Raw genomic sequence first — 22,151 nt, 5'->3', positions numbered from 1 at the left:
CCAGCAGAACAGCATGAGAGAGGTGTGGAGGGGCATGAAGACCATCACTGGATTCAGGCCAACCAACAGCAGGGGAGCTGAGGGAGGTGAGAATAGAGCCGACGAGTTGAATCTGTTTTTCAATAGATTCGACACCACAGTGTCTGCTCCCACCCCCACAACCTCACCTGCAGTCAGCCTGGAATCCAGAGCCACACCACTGTGCCAGCCTCTCTCTTCACATGTTGCCTCCTGTGAGATTCCTGACACCCCTCCCCCACCCATCACCTTCACTCAATACCAGGTTGAGATGCAAATGAGGAGACTTCACTCATGCAAGTCTGCTGGACCAGACGGAGTGAGTCCCCTTGTCCTCAAGGCCTGTGCCCCCCAGCTGTGTGGAGTCTTTCATAAACTGTTTATGCTGAGTCTGAGTCTGCAGAGGGTCCCGGTGATGTGGAAGACATCATGCCTCGTCCCTGTACCAAAGACGCCTCGTCCCAGTGGCCCCCAGGATTACAGGCCCGTGGCACTGACCTCCCACATCATGAAGACCCTGGAAAGGCTCATCCTGGACCAGCTGCGACCCATAGTAAGACCACATCTGGATCCCCTTCAGTTCGCTTATCAGCCTCGTCTCGGTACTGAGGACGTCATCATCTACCTGCTCAATCGTGTCTACACCCATCTGGACCAGCCGGCGAGCACTGTGAGGGTCATGTTTTTTGACTTTTCCAGTGCTTTCAACACCATCAGGCCGACCCTCCTGGGTGATAAGTTAGCAGCGATGCAGGTGGATGCTTCTCTGGTGTCCTGGATTGTTGATTACCTGACAGGAAGACCACAATATGTACGTCTCCCACAGTGTGTGTCTGACAAGGTGATTAGCAACACAGGGGCACCACAGGGGACTGTCCTCTCCCCCTTCCTCTTCACCCTCTACACCACAGACTTCAGCCACTGCACAGAGACCTGCCATCTTCAGAAGTTTTCTGATGACTCTGCGGTGGTTGGATGCATCAGCAGGGATGATGAGACAGAGTACCGGGCTGTGGTCGACTCCTTTGTCACGTGGTGTGAGCAGAATCATCTGCAGCTCAACGTGGCAAAGACCAAGGAACTGATCGTGGACTTCAGGAAGACCAGGAAACACTTGACCCCTGTTTCAATCCAGGGGGTCAGTGTTGACATTGTGGAGGACTATAAATACCTTGGAGTACACATTGACAATAAACTGGACTGGGCTAAAAACACCACAGCACTTTACAGGAAGGGCCAGAGTCGTCTCTATTTTTTGAGGCGACTGAGGTCCTTCAACATCTGCCAGAAAATGCTGAGGATTTTCTATGAGTCTGTGGTGGCCAGTGCGATCCTCTATGCTGTTGCATGCTGGGGGAGCAGGCTGAGGGTCGCAGATGCCAACAGACTTAATAAACTAATCCGTAAGGCCAGCAATGTTGTGGGGATGGAGCTGGACTCCCTCAAGGAGGTGTCGGAGAGGCGGATGCTGTCCAAGATAAAGACAATGTTGGATAACACCTCCCACCCACTCCATGACATGTTGGTCAGTCACAGGAGCTCGTTCAGTGAGAGACTGAGATTACCGAAAAGCACCACTGAACGACACAGGAAATCATTCCTGCCTGTGGCCATCTCCCTGTACAACGCATCCACTTAACACACTGTTTGCTGCTACAACTACACATGTTTCTTTTCCAAATATTTATTTATAAGTGACTTATGTATGTATGTATGTATATATATGTATATATTGTACTATTCTTAGTTAGCGTATTGTCTGTCTTGTCTTAATGTTGGTTTAAAATGGAGCACTGTAACAAAAAATAATTTCCCCCAGGGATCAATAAAGTATTCTGATTCTGATTCTGATATTAATGTTTTTGGTGTTGTTTCTTTCAATAATTATATTTTCCAGTGGGAAAATCTAGGATGACACGTGGGAGCCGGTCAGTGAATTTCAACACCACTTTGCCATGCCAGATGTGCCACCTCCTTCAGCCACTGAGGAAGTATTTTTATGATGTTGTGATGTTTGTTTTTCCATGTTATAAACAAGTAACATATAATGTCTGAAAACTGCAGTTGTGTACTGTCTACAAGGAACAGTTTCAGAAATATGTGGAACCAAAGGTCCATACATCCAGATGTCACATTGATCTTCTCTGTTCCCAGACAGGATGTGTTCATTTTCAGCAGTTTTATTGTTTAGAAATGTTAGACAGATATTTATACTTCTTTAAATGCATTGTGTTACATAAAAAAAGACTTTATCTTATGTTGTTAACTACAATAGTAGTTCTGTGTTATTAACTTGAATGTTTTTGTACAGCATTTATATTTGCTACATTCTTTAAAAAGTGAGTGTAGACTGTTCAAATTTTTACGGTGAATATGACCCGCAGCTAGCCGCTGAATCCATAAACCCATCAGTCTGTTTCCCTTTGTTTCTCATATGAAGTTGTTATTATAAACATGTACAGGGAGTGCAGAATTATTAGGCAAGTTGTATTTTTGAGGAATAATTTTATTATTGAACAACAACCATGTTCTCAATGAACCCAAAAAAGTCATTAATATCAAAGCTGAATGTTTTTGGAAGTAGTTTTTAGTTTGTTTTTAGTTGTAGTTATTTTAGGGGGATATCTGTGTGTGCAGGTGACTATTACTGTGCATAATTATTAGGCAACTTAACAAAAAACAAATATATACCCATTTCAATTATTTATTTTTACCAGTGACACCAATATAACATCTCCACATTCACAAATATACATTTCTGACATTCAAAAACAAAACAAAAACAAATCAGCGACCAATATAGCCACCTTTCTTTGCAAGGACACTCAAAAGCCTGCCATCCATGGATTCTGTCAGTGTTTTGATCTGTTCACCATCAACATTGCGTGCAGCAGCAACCACAGCCTCCCAGACACTGTTCAGAGAGGTGTACTGTTTTCCCTCCTTGTAAATCTCACATTTGATGATGGACCACAGGTTCTCAATGGGGTTCAGATCAGGTGAACAAGGAGGCCATGTCATTAGTTTTTCTTCTTTTATACCCTTTCTTGCCAGCCACGCTGTGGAGTACTTGGACGCGTGTGATGGAGCATTGTCCTGCATGAAAATCATGTTTTTCTTGAAGGATGCAGACTTCTTCCTGTACCACTGCTTGAAGAAGGTGTCTTCCAGAAACTGGCAGTAGGACTGGGAGTTGAGCTTGACTCCATCCTCAACCCGAAAAGGCCCCACAAGCTCATCTTTGATGATACCAGCCCAAACCAGTACTCCACCTCCACCTTGCTGGCGTCTGACTCGGACTGGAGCTCTCTGCCCTTTACCAATCCAGCCACGGGCCCATCCATCTGGCCCATCAAGACTCACTCTCATTTCATCAGTCCATAAAACCTTAGAAAAACCAGTCTTGAGATATTTCTTGGCCCAGTCTTGACGTTTCAGCTTGTGTGTCTTGTTCAGTGGTGGTCGTCTTTCAGCCTTTCTTACCTTGGCCATGTCTCTGAGTATTGCACACCTTGTGCTTTTGGGCACTCCAGTGATGTTGCAGCTCTGAAATATGGCCAAACTGGTGGCAAGTGACATCTTGGCAGCTGCACGCTTGACTTTTCTCAGTTCATGGGCAGTTATTTTGCGCCTTGGTTTTTCAGAATCAGAATCAGAAAGGGTTTTAGTGCCAAATGTTGAGCAGGTTTACAACATTAGGAAATTGCTGCGGTGCTTCAGTGCAAACATACTGTCATAAATTACGCCTAAATAGACATGAAAATAAAAATAAGAATAAGAATTAAAAGTGCTAAGTAGATAGATATATACATGAGTGCAGGTGGTGATCAGTGCCAAACATGGAATGATGCAGTGCACACAGCGTAGGGTCATGTGTTAGTGGTGGGAACAGTCATACGGTTATTGTTCATGTGTCCAACAGCAGAGGGGAAGAAACTGTTCTTATGGCGAGAGGTTCTGGTGCGAATGGACTGGAGCCTCCTGCCTGAGGGGAGCAGGTCAAACAGACTGTGTCCAGGGTGAGAAGGGTCAGCTGAGATCCGAGCTGCACGCCCCAGTGTCCTGGAGGTGTACAGGTCCTGCAGAGATGGGAGTCTGCAGCCAATCACCTTCTCAGCAGAGCGCACAACACGCTGCAGTCTCTGTTTGTCCCTGATAGTGGTGTCACGGCGACTGAGATAAGCCGTGTAAAAATAATAAATGAGGATCCAATTGCAGGCAGTCGTGAAGATGTGACGGTGGTTTATTGAATAAATGGCAAAGGAAAAAATGGCAAACGAAGACAAACTAAACTATACTGGAAAACAACTAGTGATGTGTCCTGTGTGTCGAAGCGTCGATACCCGTGTCGGGTAATCTCGGGGGCGTTTTTGTGAAGCGCGTATCGAGGCTTGCTTTGATTACGTATGCAGTGACGTTCGAGGCCTCGCGGCAGTCCGTACCACGTGACTTTTGTTCAGGGACTGGTTCACTGGTTCGCGCCAGATTCGAAATAAAATGGGCAGAAAAACAGATGATTCCCCATCACACTTCTGGAATTGGATTACGTACGTGCTACATAGTTACTTGTGCATTTCTTCTTCGATGGAACCAGCAAGGAAGAGATGTTTTTTTTTTTTAATTTTGTCTCTCCTAATAAAGTATGCACACAGTAATAAATATCACAAATGATAAACACCATAAATAAACAACACTACACATCCTATAATCTGATTTCTGTCTTTTAGCTTATTAAAAAGTGAAGCACCAAACACTAGTTTGTGTCATTATAAGCATGATTACACAGGTACTAGGAGCGGGTTTTGATTATCGATTAAAATCGATTCTAGCTTGGATAACGTGATATCGATTCATTAAAATCCTAAATCGATTTTTAATATAAATATTACTACATTTCAACCACCACCAAACAGCTAAAACAGTAAATGAGAGGAGGTACACCGATTCTGCACAAAGACGTAAACACAAGGCGCGGACCTGACGGATCAGAATCAGTGAGATGTCGCCTTTCTCACCAGACAGCACGGACACGGTCGGGGCTGAAAGCCGACAGTTCACTGATTCTGATCCGTCGGCGGGTCCGTGCTTCGTGTTTACGCCTTTTTTGCGCTGATTCCGAAGCTGCAGGTTTTATTTCTCTTCAAACAATATTGACCGAACCAGCAGAAAAAGGAGATCCAAACTACGCTTCACATAAACATCGCCATGAATTTCCTCTGACTTTTGCTGTTTTGCTTTCACCAGGATAAAATCACACTTCATGCACAGCTTTCTCTCTCTCTCTCTCTCTCTCTCACACACACACACACAGTATACTTCAAGAACAGTTTCCCGTCTAAAAATCTGTTTTCTGCATTATTCGCTTGTTTGTTACGCATAAGACCTCCGTTGTTTGTCAGCCGCTGTTCTTTCCCATTTAAATACTTCCGAAAAGAAAACCTAATTTCTGCCGTTCAATAGGCTACTAAAATAATTTAAACTTTTTAACATTATGCAAAATTGCAAAACGCTAAGGTGTGTCTCTAATAAAACCTCTATTTGCTCTGCTTCAATTCAGCAGCATCAGGTAATGTTCATTTGTTGATTAATGGTTTTCTTTCGGTTTTGATCTACTTTTTTATAAAATCGTTTTTCTGTTTTAGCCTCAGCTATGTTGACACAAAGGCATCTGCTGTGATGCTTACACATTAGATAAAGTCTCGAAAGTGTCAGCTTTCTTTTTATAGTTATACAAATATGCAAATGTACTGATCTATGATCTGAATTATACTATTGACTGACTGTCTGAGGCTGACAGTTACACAATCATACCAAAACGCTGTTCTGATACTTTCCACTTTCTCTTTTGTATCACACATACTGAGACAATATTCGGGATAAATAACCAAGAAAACAATTTATTTATTCAGTTTAGAGGTTTATACATCATTATAATCACAGAGCCCGCTTCACTTGAATTGTCCACTTGATGGCGCAGTAGAGCAAATGAATCATCACAATGCTTCGAACCATGAGTCGACCAATTGGGTGGAAAGCTTCAGTTCATCATGAGGCTTCATCTTACCATCACTAAAAACAACTAAACTACAGAGCACAGATCTGAATGAGAACGAGCAGAGAATGACGATGGACAGCAGGGAGAACACACGGGTGAGACATGGTGGATACACAGACGGACCAGCAACTACAATGACAGAGGACACAACTTAAACACAGTGGAATTACACACAGGTGGTGGACACAGCTGGGAATAATCAACAAGACGAGACAGAGGTAAAACTGAACACACTCACATGAGACGCAGACCTTCACAATAAAACAGGAACAAGAAATCACACTAAGATGCAGACTCGACATAGAGAGACAGACAGAAAATGACACATGCAACTAAACTAAACTTGCAAAAACATGACAACTCAAAATACTGGGTCAAACTGACCCAGAACCATGACTAGTGGCTCCAGCGTACCACACGGTGATGGAGGAGGTGAGGATGGACTCGATGATTGCAGTGTAGAATTGCATCATCGTCCGTGTTGGCAGGTTGAATTTCTTCAGCTGCCTCAGGAAGTACATCCTCTGCTGGGCTTTCTTAATGACGGAGGTGATGGTGGGCTCCCACTTCAGGTCCTGGGTGATGGTGGTACCCAGGAAGCGGAATGAGTCCACAGAGGTGATGGGGGTGTCAGTCAGGATGATGGGGGGGGAGTGGGGCTGTGTGCTTCCTGAAGTCCACAATAATCTCCACTGTCTTCTGGGCATTCAGCACCAGGTTGTTGTGGCTGCACCAGGACACCAGACGTTCAACCTCCCTCCTGTAGGCAGACTCATCCCCGTCCGAGATGAGTCCAATAACGATGGTGTCATCTGCAAACTTGATTAGCTTGACAGACTGGTGGGTGGAGGTGCAGCAGTTGGTATACAGGGAGAAGAGCAGAGGAGAAAGAACACAGCCCTGAGGGGAGCCGGTGCTGATGGTCCGTGAGTCCGAGACATTCTTTCCCAGCCTCACATGCTGCTTCCTGTCCGTCAGGAAGTCAGTGATCCACCGGCAGATGGGATCAGGCACATTCATCTGGGAAAGCTTGCCTTGAAGATGGTCTGGAAGGATGGTGTTGAAGGCAGAGCTGAAGTCCACAAACAGGATCCTGGCGTAGGTTCCTGGGGAGTCCAGATGCTGCACGATGAAGTGAAGGGCCATGTTAATGGCGTCGTCTACAGAGCTGTTGGCTCTATATGCAAACTGCAGGGGGTCCAGGAGGGGGGCCGTGAGGGTCTTGAGATAGGAGAGAACCAGGCGCTCAAATGACTTCATGACCACAGATGTCAGAGCCACGGGTCTGTAGTCATTTAGTCCAGTGATCCTAGGTTTCTTGGGGACAGGGATTATGGTAGAGGACTTGAAGCAGGCAGGTACATGACATGCCGGGAGCTTTTCGAGCATTCAGACTCTTAAACTGCTTCTTCACATCTGCTTCATAAATATGAAGAGTTGTGGTGGGAGGAGGTGGTGTGAAATCCTCTTTTATGTGGGGTGAGGAGGGGGGTATTGTAGGTGAAGTGTTTGAAGGTGGTGATGGCTCTATGGAGGGGGAAGGGGTGGGGGAATGAGTGTCCAAAGTGTCTCTATTGTTGGGGCCGTTGGAGGTGTGAAGGCTGCCTGATGGCTCGTCAAAACGGCAGTAAAAGTCGTTAAGGGTGTTGGGCAAGAGCAAGTCATCAGTGGAGTGGGGGGTTTTAGGCTTGTAGTTGGTGATATTCCTAAAACCTTTCCACACAGAGGCTGAGTCATTCTCTGAGATCTGCTGCTGCATCTTCTCAGAGTGCTGATGTTTAGCAATGTCCACTTCTTTAGTGAACCTTTCCACACACTTCTTGCGACCCTGTTAACTATTTTGAATTAAACGCTTGATTGTTCGATGATCACGCTTCAGAAGCTTTGCAATTTTGAGACTGCTGCGTCCCTCTGCAAGATATCTCACTATTTTTGACTTTTCTGAGCCTGTCAAGTCCTTCTTTTGACCCATTTTGCCAAAGGAAAGGACGTTGCCTAATAATTATGCACACCTGATATCCGGTTGTTCAGTGATGACGCGACGAATCCGACGAATCCTACTTCCGGGTCTAAACGCTCCTGTGTTCAATATGACACAATGCTGTGTTCCTGGTTGTTTTAACCAATCTGGCTCAAAACAACAGTCTAATCTGTCATTTTACCGGTTTCCTTGTGAAAAGAGAGAGAAGAGGAAGTGGCTGAAGTTGATAAGGTATGTTACAACTCGTAAGTGAATGAATAAATTTGTAAGATAAGAGCTAGTGGGCTCTTACTTTAGTTAGCTAATATGGCTAGTGATGAACAATTAAAACCCGCTACTAAAAGACAAACTGGCTTTTACCAGTAATTGTACTTATATAGACAATGGATTTTATTGTGTTTTTTTTAATACAAAGACGTTGTTGCATTTTTGAAGTCATTTTTATTTCTCCAAGCAAAGATTGAGAGCTAAGGGTCACTTCGCTATATATATGAACCTTAGTTAGCTTTCGACGCTCAGAGGAATAAAAATTACGTCCAAAAAGCGATGTCTATGTAAGAAAATACATTACAATCCCCAGCCTATGTGCCAGTTAATTACCAAAATAAAGACCTAACCAACAAATAGCTAGCAAAGGTTGCCAGTACTTATCTTTCTGGTAAGCTTAAAAGCAAATTAGTACAACGATGTGTAAGAAAAGCATCTGGACTTCTTTAAGTTTTAAGTTTCTTGAAGCTTCTCTCATCTGGATGAAAGAAGCTTCTCTCTATTATTTATCTCTTTTTTTTTTGTATTAATCATAACTAATGGAGGGCTAGCGTATGATCTGAAATTTCTCTCTGTCTTTTTAAACACTTCCACAGACGTGAAAACTTCACCCCAAACTGCAACTCAAGAGTCTGCAGTTGGCACTTCCCTCAAGGAAAAGCTGCGGGGCCAACAAGATTTGCATGGAACGACGGGAAGTCTTTTCAGTTCCCAGATGACCACAACCCTGTTAGAAAAAAGAAGAAAAAAGAGCAGGTCCCAGCTATTGGTGAAAATCAGAGTGAAATATCAGATGAGCCACATCATTCCAACAATGCAGCTACACAGACAGATACTGCAAGTTCCACAAGTTCTTCCCAAAGTCTTCTGGTGCTAGAGATTCAGAATGACATGCTAAGAATAGAGAATGAAAAACTTAAAAAACAAGTAGAGAAGCAGAAGCAGACTTTCTCATTCAGTCAAATATCTGACAATCCTGAAAGGGTCCAGTACTATACTGGATTGCCCGATGCTGCTTCTGTCCTGTTTTTAGAAGCGCTTCTTTCCAGATTTGATCTTAAATATCATTCTGATTGGACTGTCCAAATGATGCCCCTAATTGACCAGTTATTTCTAACCCTGATCAAGCTTAAACTTAATTTTGGTCATGAAGACCTTTCAATAAGGTTTAACTGCAGCAGAGGCACAGTAACTAATGTTTTTACAACAATTGTTAGTGCACTGTATGACATTTTGTATGTTGGCATGCTGGAAAACAACATTCCCTCGAGAGCCAAGAATCAAACATCGCTGCCAGATTGCTTCCAACCATTTCCTAACTGCAGGATTGTGCTTGACTGCACGGAAGTTTCTGTTTGTAACACAGAGAGACTTGACACACAAAGTCATTTGTACAGCCAGTACAAAGGACGGACCACACTAAAGGCTCTAATTGGTGTGGCTCCTAATGGTGTAATAACCTTTGTAAGCAACTTGTACGGTGGAAGTGCCTCAGATAAGGCCATAACAGCTGACTGTGGAGTACTGCAACATCTACAACCAGGTGACATGGTCATTGCAGATAAGGGCTTCACAATTCGGGACATCCTACCAGAAGGGGTCTCACTGAACATTCCGTCCTTCCTCACCAACGGACAATTCACACAGGAGGAAGTGAACAACAACAGGAAGATTTCCTGTGCAAGAATACATGTAGAGCGTTCCATTCAAAGACTGAAACTTTTCTCAATTTTGCATCACATCCCACATCAGTTAAAAAAATATATTAATAAGATCTTGAAAGCATGTGTGTGTCTTACAAATTTACAAACACCTATTCTCCGTGAAATTGAATAAATTATACCTGTGAGAGTTCAGAGGTAAAAGTACATTGTGTCATTTTCTAACTACTTGTGGACCAGAAAATACAACTGTTGAATAAGTTTACTTTTATTATTTATAACTCCTAAGTGTTCTGGATTGTTTTGTGTGTATACTCAGGATGTTACAACATAAAAACAACTTAGTTGCATAGTTTCAAATTGAGAATGGTCTCATTTGTGATTCGTATAATGTTTTACTCTGTTTTTATCAATGGCTTGTTACATTTTTCATTCCATTCCAGCTTCCTGATTACTGCCTAGTTTTCTTGCTATGCATTTTCAATTAAAATGAAGAATACCAGATACATGTGTTACTCTTTATTTTCAGGAACAGTTTGTCCAAAACATTTTATTTTTTCAAATCAAAAATTAATATAATTTAAGAATTTATCTGAATATATTTACAAAGTTACAATGACAAAAAATGTACAATTTCCAAATAGTTTTAAAATTAACTATAAACATTTGGACTGATAAATTACTCATGCTGATATGAATTCAAAGCTGCGATAAAATATGGGGTAAAAAAACTTCCCGGTAGAACGTTTCCAACGCTTCAATGTTAACAGCCCAAGTTTGTTCTCTATCCACATGCAAGATGAAAAAGTCACATGGAGTCCAAACAATAAAGTGACAGCTTTTCGCCCCTGTGAGATAGAGGTTGCCCTGGATCTGATGCCAGTAGTTGTGATTCTTTTTTAATACCAGGGAACCACTTGCCTCATCCAGCTGTAGGAAAAAGTCCTTACTTTCTGCAGCCTCCAATACAGTTTTGGCTCTGGCTGACCATGGGCATTTCACCTCAATGATGCACTCATTAGAGACAGTCCCATCTGGAGAACCACCAAGCAGGCCACTGTTAGATAAAAACAGTCCCCTCTCCTTGATAGCTGCACCAGTACAGTCAGTGTACAACTGCTTGGCCTTTGGCTCATGAAGGATCCCCCAATCACATGCCTTTGGGGATGAAAATACAACTTAGTCATAAAGGAATTCTTAGATGCACAGACCCTTTTTACTAACAACTTACTTTAGATCCTTCTGTCAGGTTGTACTGTCCAAGCAGAGTCTTAAATAAGGAAGGGGGGTATGAGCGCCGCTGGACTGCACTCAGGACCAAACCGAAGTTGCTGGCTGTGATTCTCTTCTTGCGATATGCTGACCTTTTATAAAGAAACACAAATTAAGAGACACAGTTAACTAAAATTTCCTACTTAACACTTAACAGAATAAATTTCAAAGCACTTTCTTACCACAATGCATTCTTCGTTTGCCCAACTGTTGCTTCCTCAATCTGTTTCTTCTCTTCGTCAGACACAGCCAGTGATGCCAAGAGATAACGAGCCTTGTCTTCTGCTTGGGGAAATCCCAGGTTCCTCAGCACTTCATCAAATGTCTTGGCTGGTTTAGCCTAGATTTAAAGCAAAAGGATTTTAAAGGTTTTAATGGAACCAAGAAATTTTGACCACAGAATAGACAAAGTCAGGTACAGAGTATATAAAATACATGTAAAAAATAAAGTGGGGACAGTGGAAGCAAACAGTCTGCTGTATGTAGTTTACAAGAGTTTACATACATGTACAATTTATACCACATGTTAAAGTAAATATCAAAGTACCTGAGAGCATTCAGGACTCAAAATCCAACCCATCCCAGTAAAACGTTGCAATTTCGATAGGGATGCCACTGCCCATTCCTTGTCCTCCTGGGAGACAGGTCTTTCGATTCCAGCTGAAAAAAAACTTTTAGTAATCTGTATAAATAATAATTTTAGCATATAAAACATAATGCTTTTTAAAAAGTTAAGAAAATAATTATTATAATTAATTCAAAGGACAAATTTTAAATAAATAACTGACCTTGTGTTGTTGAGGGTGTCATCACAGACACTCTCTTGGCAGTAATTTCTTCTGCTTTGCATGATTTTACCCTCTTCCACACACATTCCACGTCAGTGCGAGACACATTCTTCTCCACCCAAATCAACAATGCCGCCATATGATGGCACTTATCATTGCCAATCGGGCACTCACAGGAGCTGAACCTGACTGACTGACCCTCAACATGCACCTACATTGAAAGAAAGTTAATGCTTACCCTAAACATTCTAACAAACACTTGCAGCGCTGCTCTGTGTACTGGTACTAGGTTAACTAGGCTAATATAACTGGTACTAGGCTAACATTACTAACTCTCCAAAACCTCCATGTTATGTAGATTTTCATCTTCGTTTACTTCCACTGTTATAGCATTGCTGTACGTGTGTGTGCTTTATGAAATACATCAGAATACAGAATATCTCATGTTTAATCGTCGGCTAGCTAGCTTACTCCTAGCTCACCTCAACATTGTAAATCTTCTTTTTCATGGATGCCTGGACACTTCCCTTTATAATTCCGCCTGGGAGAACGGTTACACTGACCACTTTACTAGAGTTGAAGGAATTAAGACCCTTTTTAACCCTAATTGGTACTTCGCTAAAGAAGGAGGTAATCGTGAACAAAGTCACTGGCTCCGCCATCGTTGTTTCTTGAGGAGCACTTAGACCCGGAAATACCTGCAACGTCATCCGTGACGTCTGACTGAACAACCGGATTGGGTGTTGATGTCATTAGACCACACCCCTTCTCATTACAGAGATTCACATCACCTAATATGCTTAATTGGTAGTAGGCTTTCGAGCCTATACAGCTTGGACTAAGACAACATGCATGAAGAGGATGATGTGGACAAAATACTCATTTGCCTAATAATTCTGCACTCCCTGTATTTTGTTTAGTTTGAAGTATGAAGGCTGGTGAAATTGTACTGAGTACTGTCAATGAAAAGTAAACTAAAAAAATCAATGGTTTTTTGAGATGTGAGAACTTGTTGAGACTGAAAGTTTCCATTACTATTAAGTAGTATAAACTTTCATAATTGTCTTAGATGCTCAACATTGACTTGGCATTGGTCCACCTACACTGTTATATAACTCCATTCTCTATGCAAATATAATTTTTTTCTGTTTTGTACATATATAATGTATACATAGAATACAAAAAATGTTTAATTGCACTACCAGTAATTATTTCAAGTTTGATGTCCCCACAAATAATAAGCATTTTAGATTATGTACACATATTTTCAAATTAAAATCAACATTGAATGTGGCTTTGTCCCATTACCATTGACAACATTGTTTTGCGTATTTTAACTACATTGATTATTAGAGGGTTAAGTCAATGCTCTGAGCTCTAACAGCACTTAAACCTGTATTTTTGGAATATGTCATTTCTGGCTTTAGAAGATTACTAACAAATACTGGCCGTCACAGGACAAAGGGAATTAAGCTGTTTCTGTAGAGAGATACTTCTTGTACTATCTATGGAGAAGATGGCGCCGGGTGTCATGGCACGCCGTCTCTCGGTTCTGCAATATTTATGTTTTGTGTTCTTAGTGGTGTCTCTGCTAGTTTTAAAAACCCACTCTTTGTTGGTGTATGAGCGACAGACGCTGCTTAATATCCGTGACTCACTGCTGAAGTTTCCCAGCGTTAGCGAGCGATGTGGAAGACTCCCGCCGCCTCTGGCGTCGGTACCGGGTACCGGGAACTGCATCGCCGTGATCCCCCCTGGAATCCTTCGAAACGGAAGCGCTGGAGAAGTGGACGAATGCGCGGAACACGCTCTAGAAAGCGTGTTCGGGTTAGAACTCGGATGCGGCGGGTTCTTACCATCTGTGACCCTGGCTGTTTAGGACTTTATTTTGGCCTCAAACAGCGCTGCCTTCTTCCTGTTTACCCTATGTCATCGGAGCACGCTCACCCAAGGCTGCTTTATTGGTCGCCATGCCGACGGGATATGAGGGGAGGTGGAGCAAATATAAACAACCTACAATTACTGCCTGCTGTGGATGGACAGAGAGTTAAATTAGCTCTCTTAAATGCAAGATCTGTATCAAATAAAACTCATGTTCTTCGGGACTTTTTTGATACTCACAAGCTGGACATCATGTTCCTAACTGAGACATGGCTGCGTGTTGGTGAAGTGGCACCCTTGCTGGAACTTTGCCCCTCCGATGCCAGTTTTTTCAGCTCCCCCAGGTTGTCTAGGAGGGGAGGCGGGGTAGCCTCTATCATCAAAGACGGTTTTAAATGCAAACAGATACAAAGTCCTGGTGTTTTTACCTCATTTGAGTCCCAACTCCTGACTTTAAGCTGTCCTGTGGTTCTAATTATAGTCATCTATCGTCCACCTAAATATAATGACTTGTTTATTTCGGAATTTTCAGACTTCTTGACATGTTTTATCGCTCACTACGAAAGGATTCTTATAGTGGGGGACTTTAATATTCATCTGTGTTGTGAGGATAAACCCCTGGTCAAAGATTTCTTAAATGTAATTGATTCCTTAAACTTCACACAATTTGTGTCTGGGCCAACACGTAAGGGCCACACCCTAGACCTTGTCTTGGGTTACCGACTGAATGTATCAATGACTGAAAATTGTGTTTTACCTATCTTAGACCACTCAGCAATTTTATTTGATATTTTAATCCCTAAATCTCCAGCTTCTGCGAGGGGAAGATTGCCCCTCAGATCATCTCGTTATATTAGCCCCGAAGCATTGCTTGGAGTTAAATTACATCTACCTGATGTGTTGGACCCTATTTATACCCAGGAGTTATGTGTAGACACCTTGACTGTGAACCTTAATAATACACTTCTTGAACTACTGGACTCTGTTGCTCCCGTAAAGAAGTCGAAATGTCAAAAAAAGGAACCCTATGCCTTGGCTAAATGAGGAACTCTTGAACTTGAGAAGAAATTGTAGAAAAGCAGAGCGTCACTGGAGATCTTCCAGACTAGAAGTATTTCTCCAGGCTTGGAAGGACTCACTGTCTTCTTTTCAATCAGCGATGTCGGCAGCGAAAGCTAATTATTTCTCAAATCTTATCATGAGTCATAAACATAACTCAAAACTCCTTTTCAACACAGTGTCCCAACTTACAGAGAGTAAGTCAACTCTCTGCTGTTCTAATTTGACAGCTCATGACTTACTTATGTTTTTCAGAGACAGGGCTGAAACACTTAGGAATCAGATTACTCCCTCCTCAAGCTTTTCATTAGACTACTCTGCTGCTTTGCCTGTTGGTGCTGATAAACTATTTTCTGACTTCGAGGTTATTTCCCTGTATGGATTAACTAAGGTTGTAAAAGCAGCTCGATGTACAACCTGTTCTTTGGATCCTCTACCAGCCTGGGCTACAAAGGAACTGTGGTCAGCATTAGGACCCTACATTCTGTTTCTTTTAAATACTTCACTGACGACCGGAGTCTTTCCTGAATGTTTTAAATCAGCTGTGGTAGTGCCAATCTTAAAAAAGCCTGGACTGGATGTTGATATGGTCGTAAACTATAGACCTATCTCACATCTGTCTTTTTTATCTAAAATCTTTGAAAAAGTGGTTTTTAAGCAGCTCACTGAGCATTTGTCAACAAGCAATCTGTTTGAACCATTTCAGTCTGCTTTTAGACCAAATCACTCCACAGAAACAGCTTTAGTAAAAGTGGTAAATGATCTGCTGGTAAATGCAGACAACGATCGCACTTCAGTTTTATTACTGCTGGATCTAAGTGCTGCGTTTGACACTGTGGATCACTGCATTTTATTAGATAGGCTTGAACATTTTATTGGAATTACAGGAAATGTTTTATCGTGGCTGAGATCTTACTTGTCTGGGAGGTCTCAGACTGTTAGTTTTAAAAATGATCTCTCTGAGACCTGTGCAGTGAGGCATGGGGTCCCTCAGGGCTCTGTACTTGGACCATTGCTGTTTTCTATGTACCTGCTGCCTCTTGGTGTTCTTTTACGCTCTTTTAATGTAACCTTTCATTTTTACGCTGATGACCTGCAGCTTTATGTTCCTGTAACCATTGGAAATTGTGCTGAAGTCTCTAAACTAGAATCTTGTCTATCTGCAATTAAGGGCTGGTTATCGGATAATTTCTTGCTCCTAAATACTGATAAAACAGAGTTGATGGTCATTGGGCCACACAAATTTCAGCACTTGTCCCAAAATTTAATCTTGAGAATTGATGACAGTGTCATAGGGACAAGGTAAAAAACTTGGGCGTGTGGTTTGACGTGGTGCTCTCTTTCGAGTCTCATGTAAAAGAGATAACAAAGACCGCCTTTTATCATTTGAGGAACATCGCCAGAATCAGACAAGTTTTGTCAAGCGACACTGCAGAGGTTCTTGTCCATGCATTTGTGTCCTCACGTATTGATTATTGTAATGCTCTTCTTTCTGGGCTACCAAAGAAAAGTTTTAGAGGTCTACAGATGGTGCAAAATGCAGCTGCTCGCATTTTAACAAGAACTGGGAAATTTGAGCACATTAGTCCTGTTCTGAGATCTCTGCATTGGCTACCTTGTCAGGTTCGAGCAGATTTTAAGGTCCTGCTGCTCACCTACAAGGCTTTAAACGGACTGGCACCTTCATACCTCTCCGACCTTTTTACATCTTTACGTTCCATCCCGTGCTCTCCGATCTCAGGACTCTGGCCTTCTAAAGGTTCCTAGAGCCAGAAAAAAGACAATTGGAGAGTGTGCTTTTTCTTTTCGTGCCCCGTTTCTGTGGAACAACCTCCCTCAAGATGTTAGGCAGGCATGCTCCGTGGAGGTTTTTAAAACTAAGCTAAAAAAAAAAAAAAAAAAAAAAAAAAAAAAAACTAAGCTGAAGACACATTTGTTCACCTTATCTTACAAGTCTTAATTCTATGGCTTTTAGTTTTTAAATTCGTACTGTTTTTAACTTGTATTGTGTCTTTTACGTGTATTGCTATGTATCGCTTTTTATTATTATTATTATTTTTTTTATCTCTTTAGTTTTAAACAGTTGTACAGCACTTTGTTTGAAAGCGCTTTATAAATAAAGTTATTATTATTATTATTAAAATTTAGGGTTAGGGGCCAGTACAACAGCAAAACTGCTTAAAGAGATTGGAGCCAGAGGACAGGTGCTGCGGCAGGCTATAAGAAAATTAGCTAACACTGCTGAGTGGGCGATTCACTGGCTGTGGTTAAAGAGGGCTGAGATCACTTGGGCAGTCAGCTAGCCGTGACACACATGCCCAGAACTGATCAAACCGTGGTGGAGCTACCTAAGCAGAGGGCATCAAAAGGGTAGAAAACCTAACACTATAATTTGTACTGTGATAAACCAGAAGCCTTGTTGACTGATCCAGCTGTCTCAGGGCCTCCTGGGGCTGTGCAGTTAACCTCATGGTAGTGAAACATAAGGGAGGAATGTAAAAACGTTCTGCTCTTCTCCCTTCACCTCTTTTTCCTGTTTGTGGGAGGCAGTGGAGAGGTAGAGGGTACAGCCCGATCCGGGCAGGGAGGTATGGGATGCCAGATCAGATGCCCCACTTCCAGCTCTCCTCTCTCCTATCTTATCTCTTTTCTCTTACTTTTCTCTTTCACCTTTTCTATCTCTTTAAGAAGTGAGGCTCTTTAAGTACTAAAGAACTAAATATTACTTCTCGTTTTGCAGTGAATTGATAGAAGAAAATAAATTGTGGAAAACTAAACAGAAAAAAGTAGAAGAGAAATAACAATTTCACATCAACCAGTGACACACCCCGGGGCCTGTTCAACCCTGGCAGGGCCTCCATTTATGAGGGTGTCTACTGGTAAGGGCCAAAACGCCCAATGAATCCAAGGCCCACTACCGATGATGTGTCACAATATTTTAATATTATAATCTGGATTTGGTCTTTAATCCCTAAACCTAATCAAGAACTTTAAAAGAAACTAAAAAATGGCAAATAGCTTTTGATAAAAGACCAAAAGACACTGTGAAGTTGATGCACACAACAATTTGTCCTCCTGATGAAGTTTCCAGACTGCCTTTCCTCATATTGGCCATCCATCTAGTCCTTTTGTGGAATAAATTTATGTGCTGCATGTGTCACAAATAGCTAAATTTCATCTGGTGTGGGCTGTAGTATTGAAAGGGTTGCATAATAAGAAATTGTTTTTGTTTTTAAAATAGATTTCTACATTCTTTTTCACAAATTACTTACATAATCTGCAGTCATTTTCAGTTGTTACATATCAAGTCTACAGTCATAACTGTATTAAACAGAAATGTGTCTTATGTCTTTGTCATGGAAACATAAATGTCGCTAAATTTTAACTGTAGTGACAAAATGATCCATTGAAACTGCATGAAAACATCAAACTGACAGTTATTTTTCAGCTTTATTTGATTGTGTTCATTGGTAATCTCAAAAAAATAAATAAACTACAGTGATACAGACAATTTCAGGAAATTCGGTGGGGATAAAATGACAATGATGTTGGTCCACCCCAACACACTGTAGGCCTAGTAACCACTGGATCAATTAAGACAGTAAATTTGAAAAAAATATGGTTGAGCACATCGCTGTACAACTGGAACTAAACAAAAAACGTTATATATCTGTCAATGGAAAATTGTATTTAGTAGTCAGTATAATCTTTTAGTGATATAAGTTTGCATATGGTAGAATGCTGCATGTAATCATTTGTGTGTAGAAGTATATAGTTGGTGGCATATTGAAAGAATGTCTCATCCTAGGAGGTCTGTAACATTCTAGGGTGTTCACCCCCACATCCTAGGAGCATGAGAGAGGTCGTACCTTGTCTTATTGTTTTACGGTAGGATTAACGTAGCTATGTCAGTTTTAGTTTAAGTGCTTCTTTACATATAGATGAACTGTTGGATTTTCCAGACCAGCAGGTTAAGGGAAGTCGTTTATGGGGCCACACTCTGACCCCACACACACACACACACACACACACACACGTACAACTCCACATTCCAATGTAAAGAACAAACGCTCACTGAAGTATAAATAAAGACCGGGGCAGTTTCTCAGCGCGAGTCTCTCAGTCTGGAGGCTGCCCTTGCTAGCAAGAAGTTCTGTGTGTTTCTCTTCTCTGAGTCTTTACTGAAGAAGTGTTTTAGAACATTTGCCTTAACAATATCCAAAAGTTAATTTGTGGATCAGGGTTGTTGTGACATAATCAGCTGAACTGCCTACTGTACTGTAGTATGATTATTTTAAAAAATAAGCACAAGTACTACTAATGCACTCTAACATTATTGATACTGTTGATACTAATGATACATACCATGAAAATATACTTAACATGTACATCAAGATACTCAAGAATGAAAAATATCACCTGTGACAAGCATACTTGAAATTTGCTTACAAAGTTCTATCAATCACATTTCAATATGTCTTGTAAATTCCATGAGCCAAAAATATATTACAGTAACTTAACATGACAAAAATGTAAAAAGTACAAAATCTCCCTCTGATACATACCAGTCTACTGTTCTGTATTACCAAAATGCATGTTTAAAGTGTAACAGGCTCTACGAATGACATTAAATAAAAATGTGCCAGCTGTAATTGTAAAAAACTATATGCATTGATGTGATGAAGTCTTGGGAATGCACTGTCAATGACTGTTCTATGGCAGACATGAAAAAATTTGGGTCCCCAGCATTAAACCTACTAGGTAGGAAGTTGATATAAGTTTGAAGACAAACTGATTTATTACCGACTTTAATCAGAAGATTCAGAGTCACTGTAAAAGTCATCATCGGAAGTATGATCAAGGTTAATGTTCTCTGCTCCTGACAAAACTTGCATATAACACTGTCTTGCGTGCAGCTTGTTTTGTTTCACATTATGTCGTTTTCTGAGGATGATGCTCTGTAGACCTCTCAAACCCTCCTCACTTAGGCCACAATGCGAACCTTAAAAACAGAACATATAATTTAGTCTGCTTTACTGTCTTCAGAAACAGTCAGTGTTTTGTATGCATTACTTAAATACATACGTTTAAATATCTCACTGGAAAACAGGCGGGACAGCTCTTTCAGGGTATTATCATATTTTGAAAGAGATTTCCAGTGATGGTCCATCTCTCTAACAAGGATCTTCTTTTCCTCCTTGGAAAAGTCTTCTTATTGCCATGATGATATCAAATGCCCTTCTCTTTGTTGTAAGGCTGACAGAGTCTGAAATGCACAATTCACAAAGAACGTCTGAAGTTGTAAATGATTTTAGGTTAACACCTGAAGCTTAGGGTTTCATTATATGTCAGATATGCTGAAAGTAGACAACATATTTGTACAACTACCGCTGTGTGCTCGCTGCCACAGCATTTTTTCCACAGCAGAAGTCAAGATTCCTTTCTCCTCTCGGATCTTGCGACAAATCTTGGCACGGGCTTTATTTCCACTGGTGTCTTTATAAAGACGCTGGGATCGTCTGTTTATGCTCGCTACGAGCACTTGAATTCTGCTCACTAAAGGATCAACATCACTTGTCCTTGTTGTTGCTGCTTAGAAGAAATAAGACAGCTGCACTTACAAAAAGTCATTGTGCAATTGCATCACATTTTTGAATCAGTTTATGCTCACCTTCTGCCCACTCCTTTACATCACTGACCCATTCATCCAGTTGACTGTCAGTCACTGCTAATTGGACTTTTAAGGACTCCAGGTTCTGAAGCTGGGATAGAAGAGCTTTTGTGGCCTATTTGAGATTAAAAAACAAACAAACAAACAAAAAACACATGTTTACTCCAAATAATTTGAACACAGAGGAGTAAGCATCTAAAAATAAAGTACCAATACCATTACCTTCTGATATCGATGGGTCAGAGAGGGGGCCAGCTGCTCTAGCTTTTGTTGATTCCAGCGCATGGCCAAAGTTATACAAGTATAACACACAGTGAAATGTAGCCTAACACGCCCCTCGACATGTGCAAAAATTGGGGGGGGGGGGGGGGGGGGGGGGGGGGGTGTAGAGGAAGAACATTATATATATATATATATATATATATATATATATATATAGTATATACACTGGGTGAATGTGCAGTAGTAGCAGCAAGCAGGTGAATTCTGTACATTAATATGAATAGACATCTGACTATTTTACAGGATAGACAATATAAACATATTTAAAGTTAAAGTAATTTGAAATGTACATTGTGCCTGGGTTTAGAGTGTCTGGAAGAGAGTCCTGTCTCAGTCAGTTATAGATGATGTGAGAGGGCGGGTGTGTGTGTTTAGGGCCCGGATGGCTTGGGGATAGAAGCTCCTCTTGAGTCTCTCTGTCCTTGCCCGGATGATGCGGAACCTTCTACCAGATTGCAGAAGTTGGAACAGTTTGTTGCCAGGATGGGACGGGTCCTTCAGTATCTGCGCTGCTGAGTTAGCATGTCCCTCCATCCTGCAAACACAGAAAACGTAATGTTACCACTTTCGTCATAATTAGACACTTAAATATAACTAGTGCAGCATTTGCCTTCTCACCTGCTTTGGACATATGTTTTGTGGTAACTGCAATCCTTGACAAAAAGGCATTACACTGCTCCACCTCCTCACCCAGAGTCAAACCAGCCTCATCTTGATATGCTCCACTCCATTTCACCAGGAAAAAACACACACACAGATGCACATACACACACAGATAAAATACAAAGTACACAAAATGTTGATGTGCAAGTGTTCAGATAAAGTTATTAAAGTCAGAATTTCATACCTCACATTTGAAATCATGGGCTTTAGCATGAAAGACTGAAAGAAATGGCTTCATGCTAAGAAGGTGCTGGAGCTCTGGACAGCTTTTTGTTACTCTTTCAAGATATGGCCAATACTTGCAGGTAACATCCTGTGATGGCTGCACTTATAGCCACACAGTGGTAATACCCACCATGTTAGTGTAGAGGCTTATAAGTAACATTGCATTCACATTTGTCTTTCTTTAAATATAGGAATTTATTTACAGGACAATAAATAACTGGTTTTGGTTTAGAATTCATTCACATATCCACATAACACTGCACTCTAAAATAAGCACGCACATTTTAGTTTACACTGTTATGTATGATTAATCTTTTGTTTTCTGAGT

The 22,151-nt window shown here is 41.3% G+C and overlaps 2 protein-coding genes and 1 long non-coding RNA gene across 3 annotated transcripts; 1 reads left to right on the top strand and 2 right to left on the bottom strand.

Annotated features, from left to right (window-relative positions):
- The first annotated feature begins 8,150 nt into the window (after positions 1-8,150).
- Positions 8,151-10,210, top strand: LOC106675609 (uncharacterized). Its single transcript, XM_023153817.3, has 2 exons — positions 8,151-8,285; positions 8,918-10,210. Exons 1-2 carry the CDS (start codon positions 8,164-8,166, stop codon positions 10,155-10,157), a joined length of 1,362 nt encoding a protein of 453 aa, XP_023009585.3. The 5' UTR covers positions 8,151-8,163; the 3' UTR covers positions 10,158-10,210.
- A 288-nt stretch (positions 10,211-10,498) lies between these two features.
- On the bottom strand, positions 10,499-12,735 carry LOC143416491 (uncharacterized). The gene is made up of 5 exons (XM_076881747.1): positions 12,043-12,735; positions 11,802-11,914; positions 11,437-11,594; positions 11,214-11,346; positions 10,499-11,140 (listed from the first exon to the last, which is right to left on the bottom strand). The coding sequence occupies exons 1-5, from the start codon at positions 12,179-12,181 to the stop codon at positions 10,682-10,684; spliced, it is 1,002 nt and encodes a 333-aa protein (XP_076737862.1). The 5' UTR covers positions 12,182-12,735; the 3' UTR covers positions 10,499-10,681.
- A 6,829-nt stretch (positions 12,736-19,564) lies between these two features.
- Positions 19,565-21,705, bottom strand: LOC143416495 (uncharacterized). Its single transcript, XR_013096876.1, has 7 exons — positions 21,554-21,705; positions 21,226-21,470; positions 20,876-20,978; positions 20,654-20,768; positions 20,371-20,571; positions 20,068-20,248; positions 19,565-19,984 (listed from the first exon to the last, which is right to left on the bottom strand). It is a non-coding gene; the product is annotated as an uncharacterized LOC143416495 (long non-coding RNA).
- Between the last annotated feature and the right edge of the window lie 446 nt (positions 21,706-22,151).

Source organism: Maylandia zebra, linkage group LG3 (assembly GCF_041146795.1).
Source record: "Maylandia zebra isolate NMK-2024a linkage group LG3, Mzebra_GT3a, whole genome shotgun sequence".
NCBI lineage: Eukaryota > Metazoa > Chordata > Actinopteri > Cichliformes > Cichlidae > Maylandia > Maylandia zebra.
The sequence above is the reverse complement of the archived record's forward strand: the minus strand, read 5'-3'. Positions and strand labels throughout refer to the sequence as shown.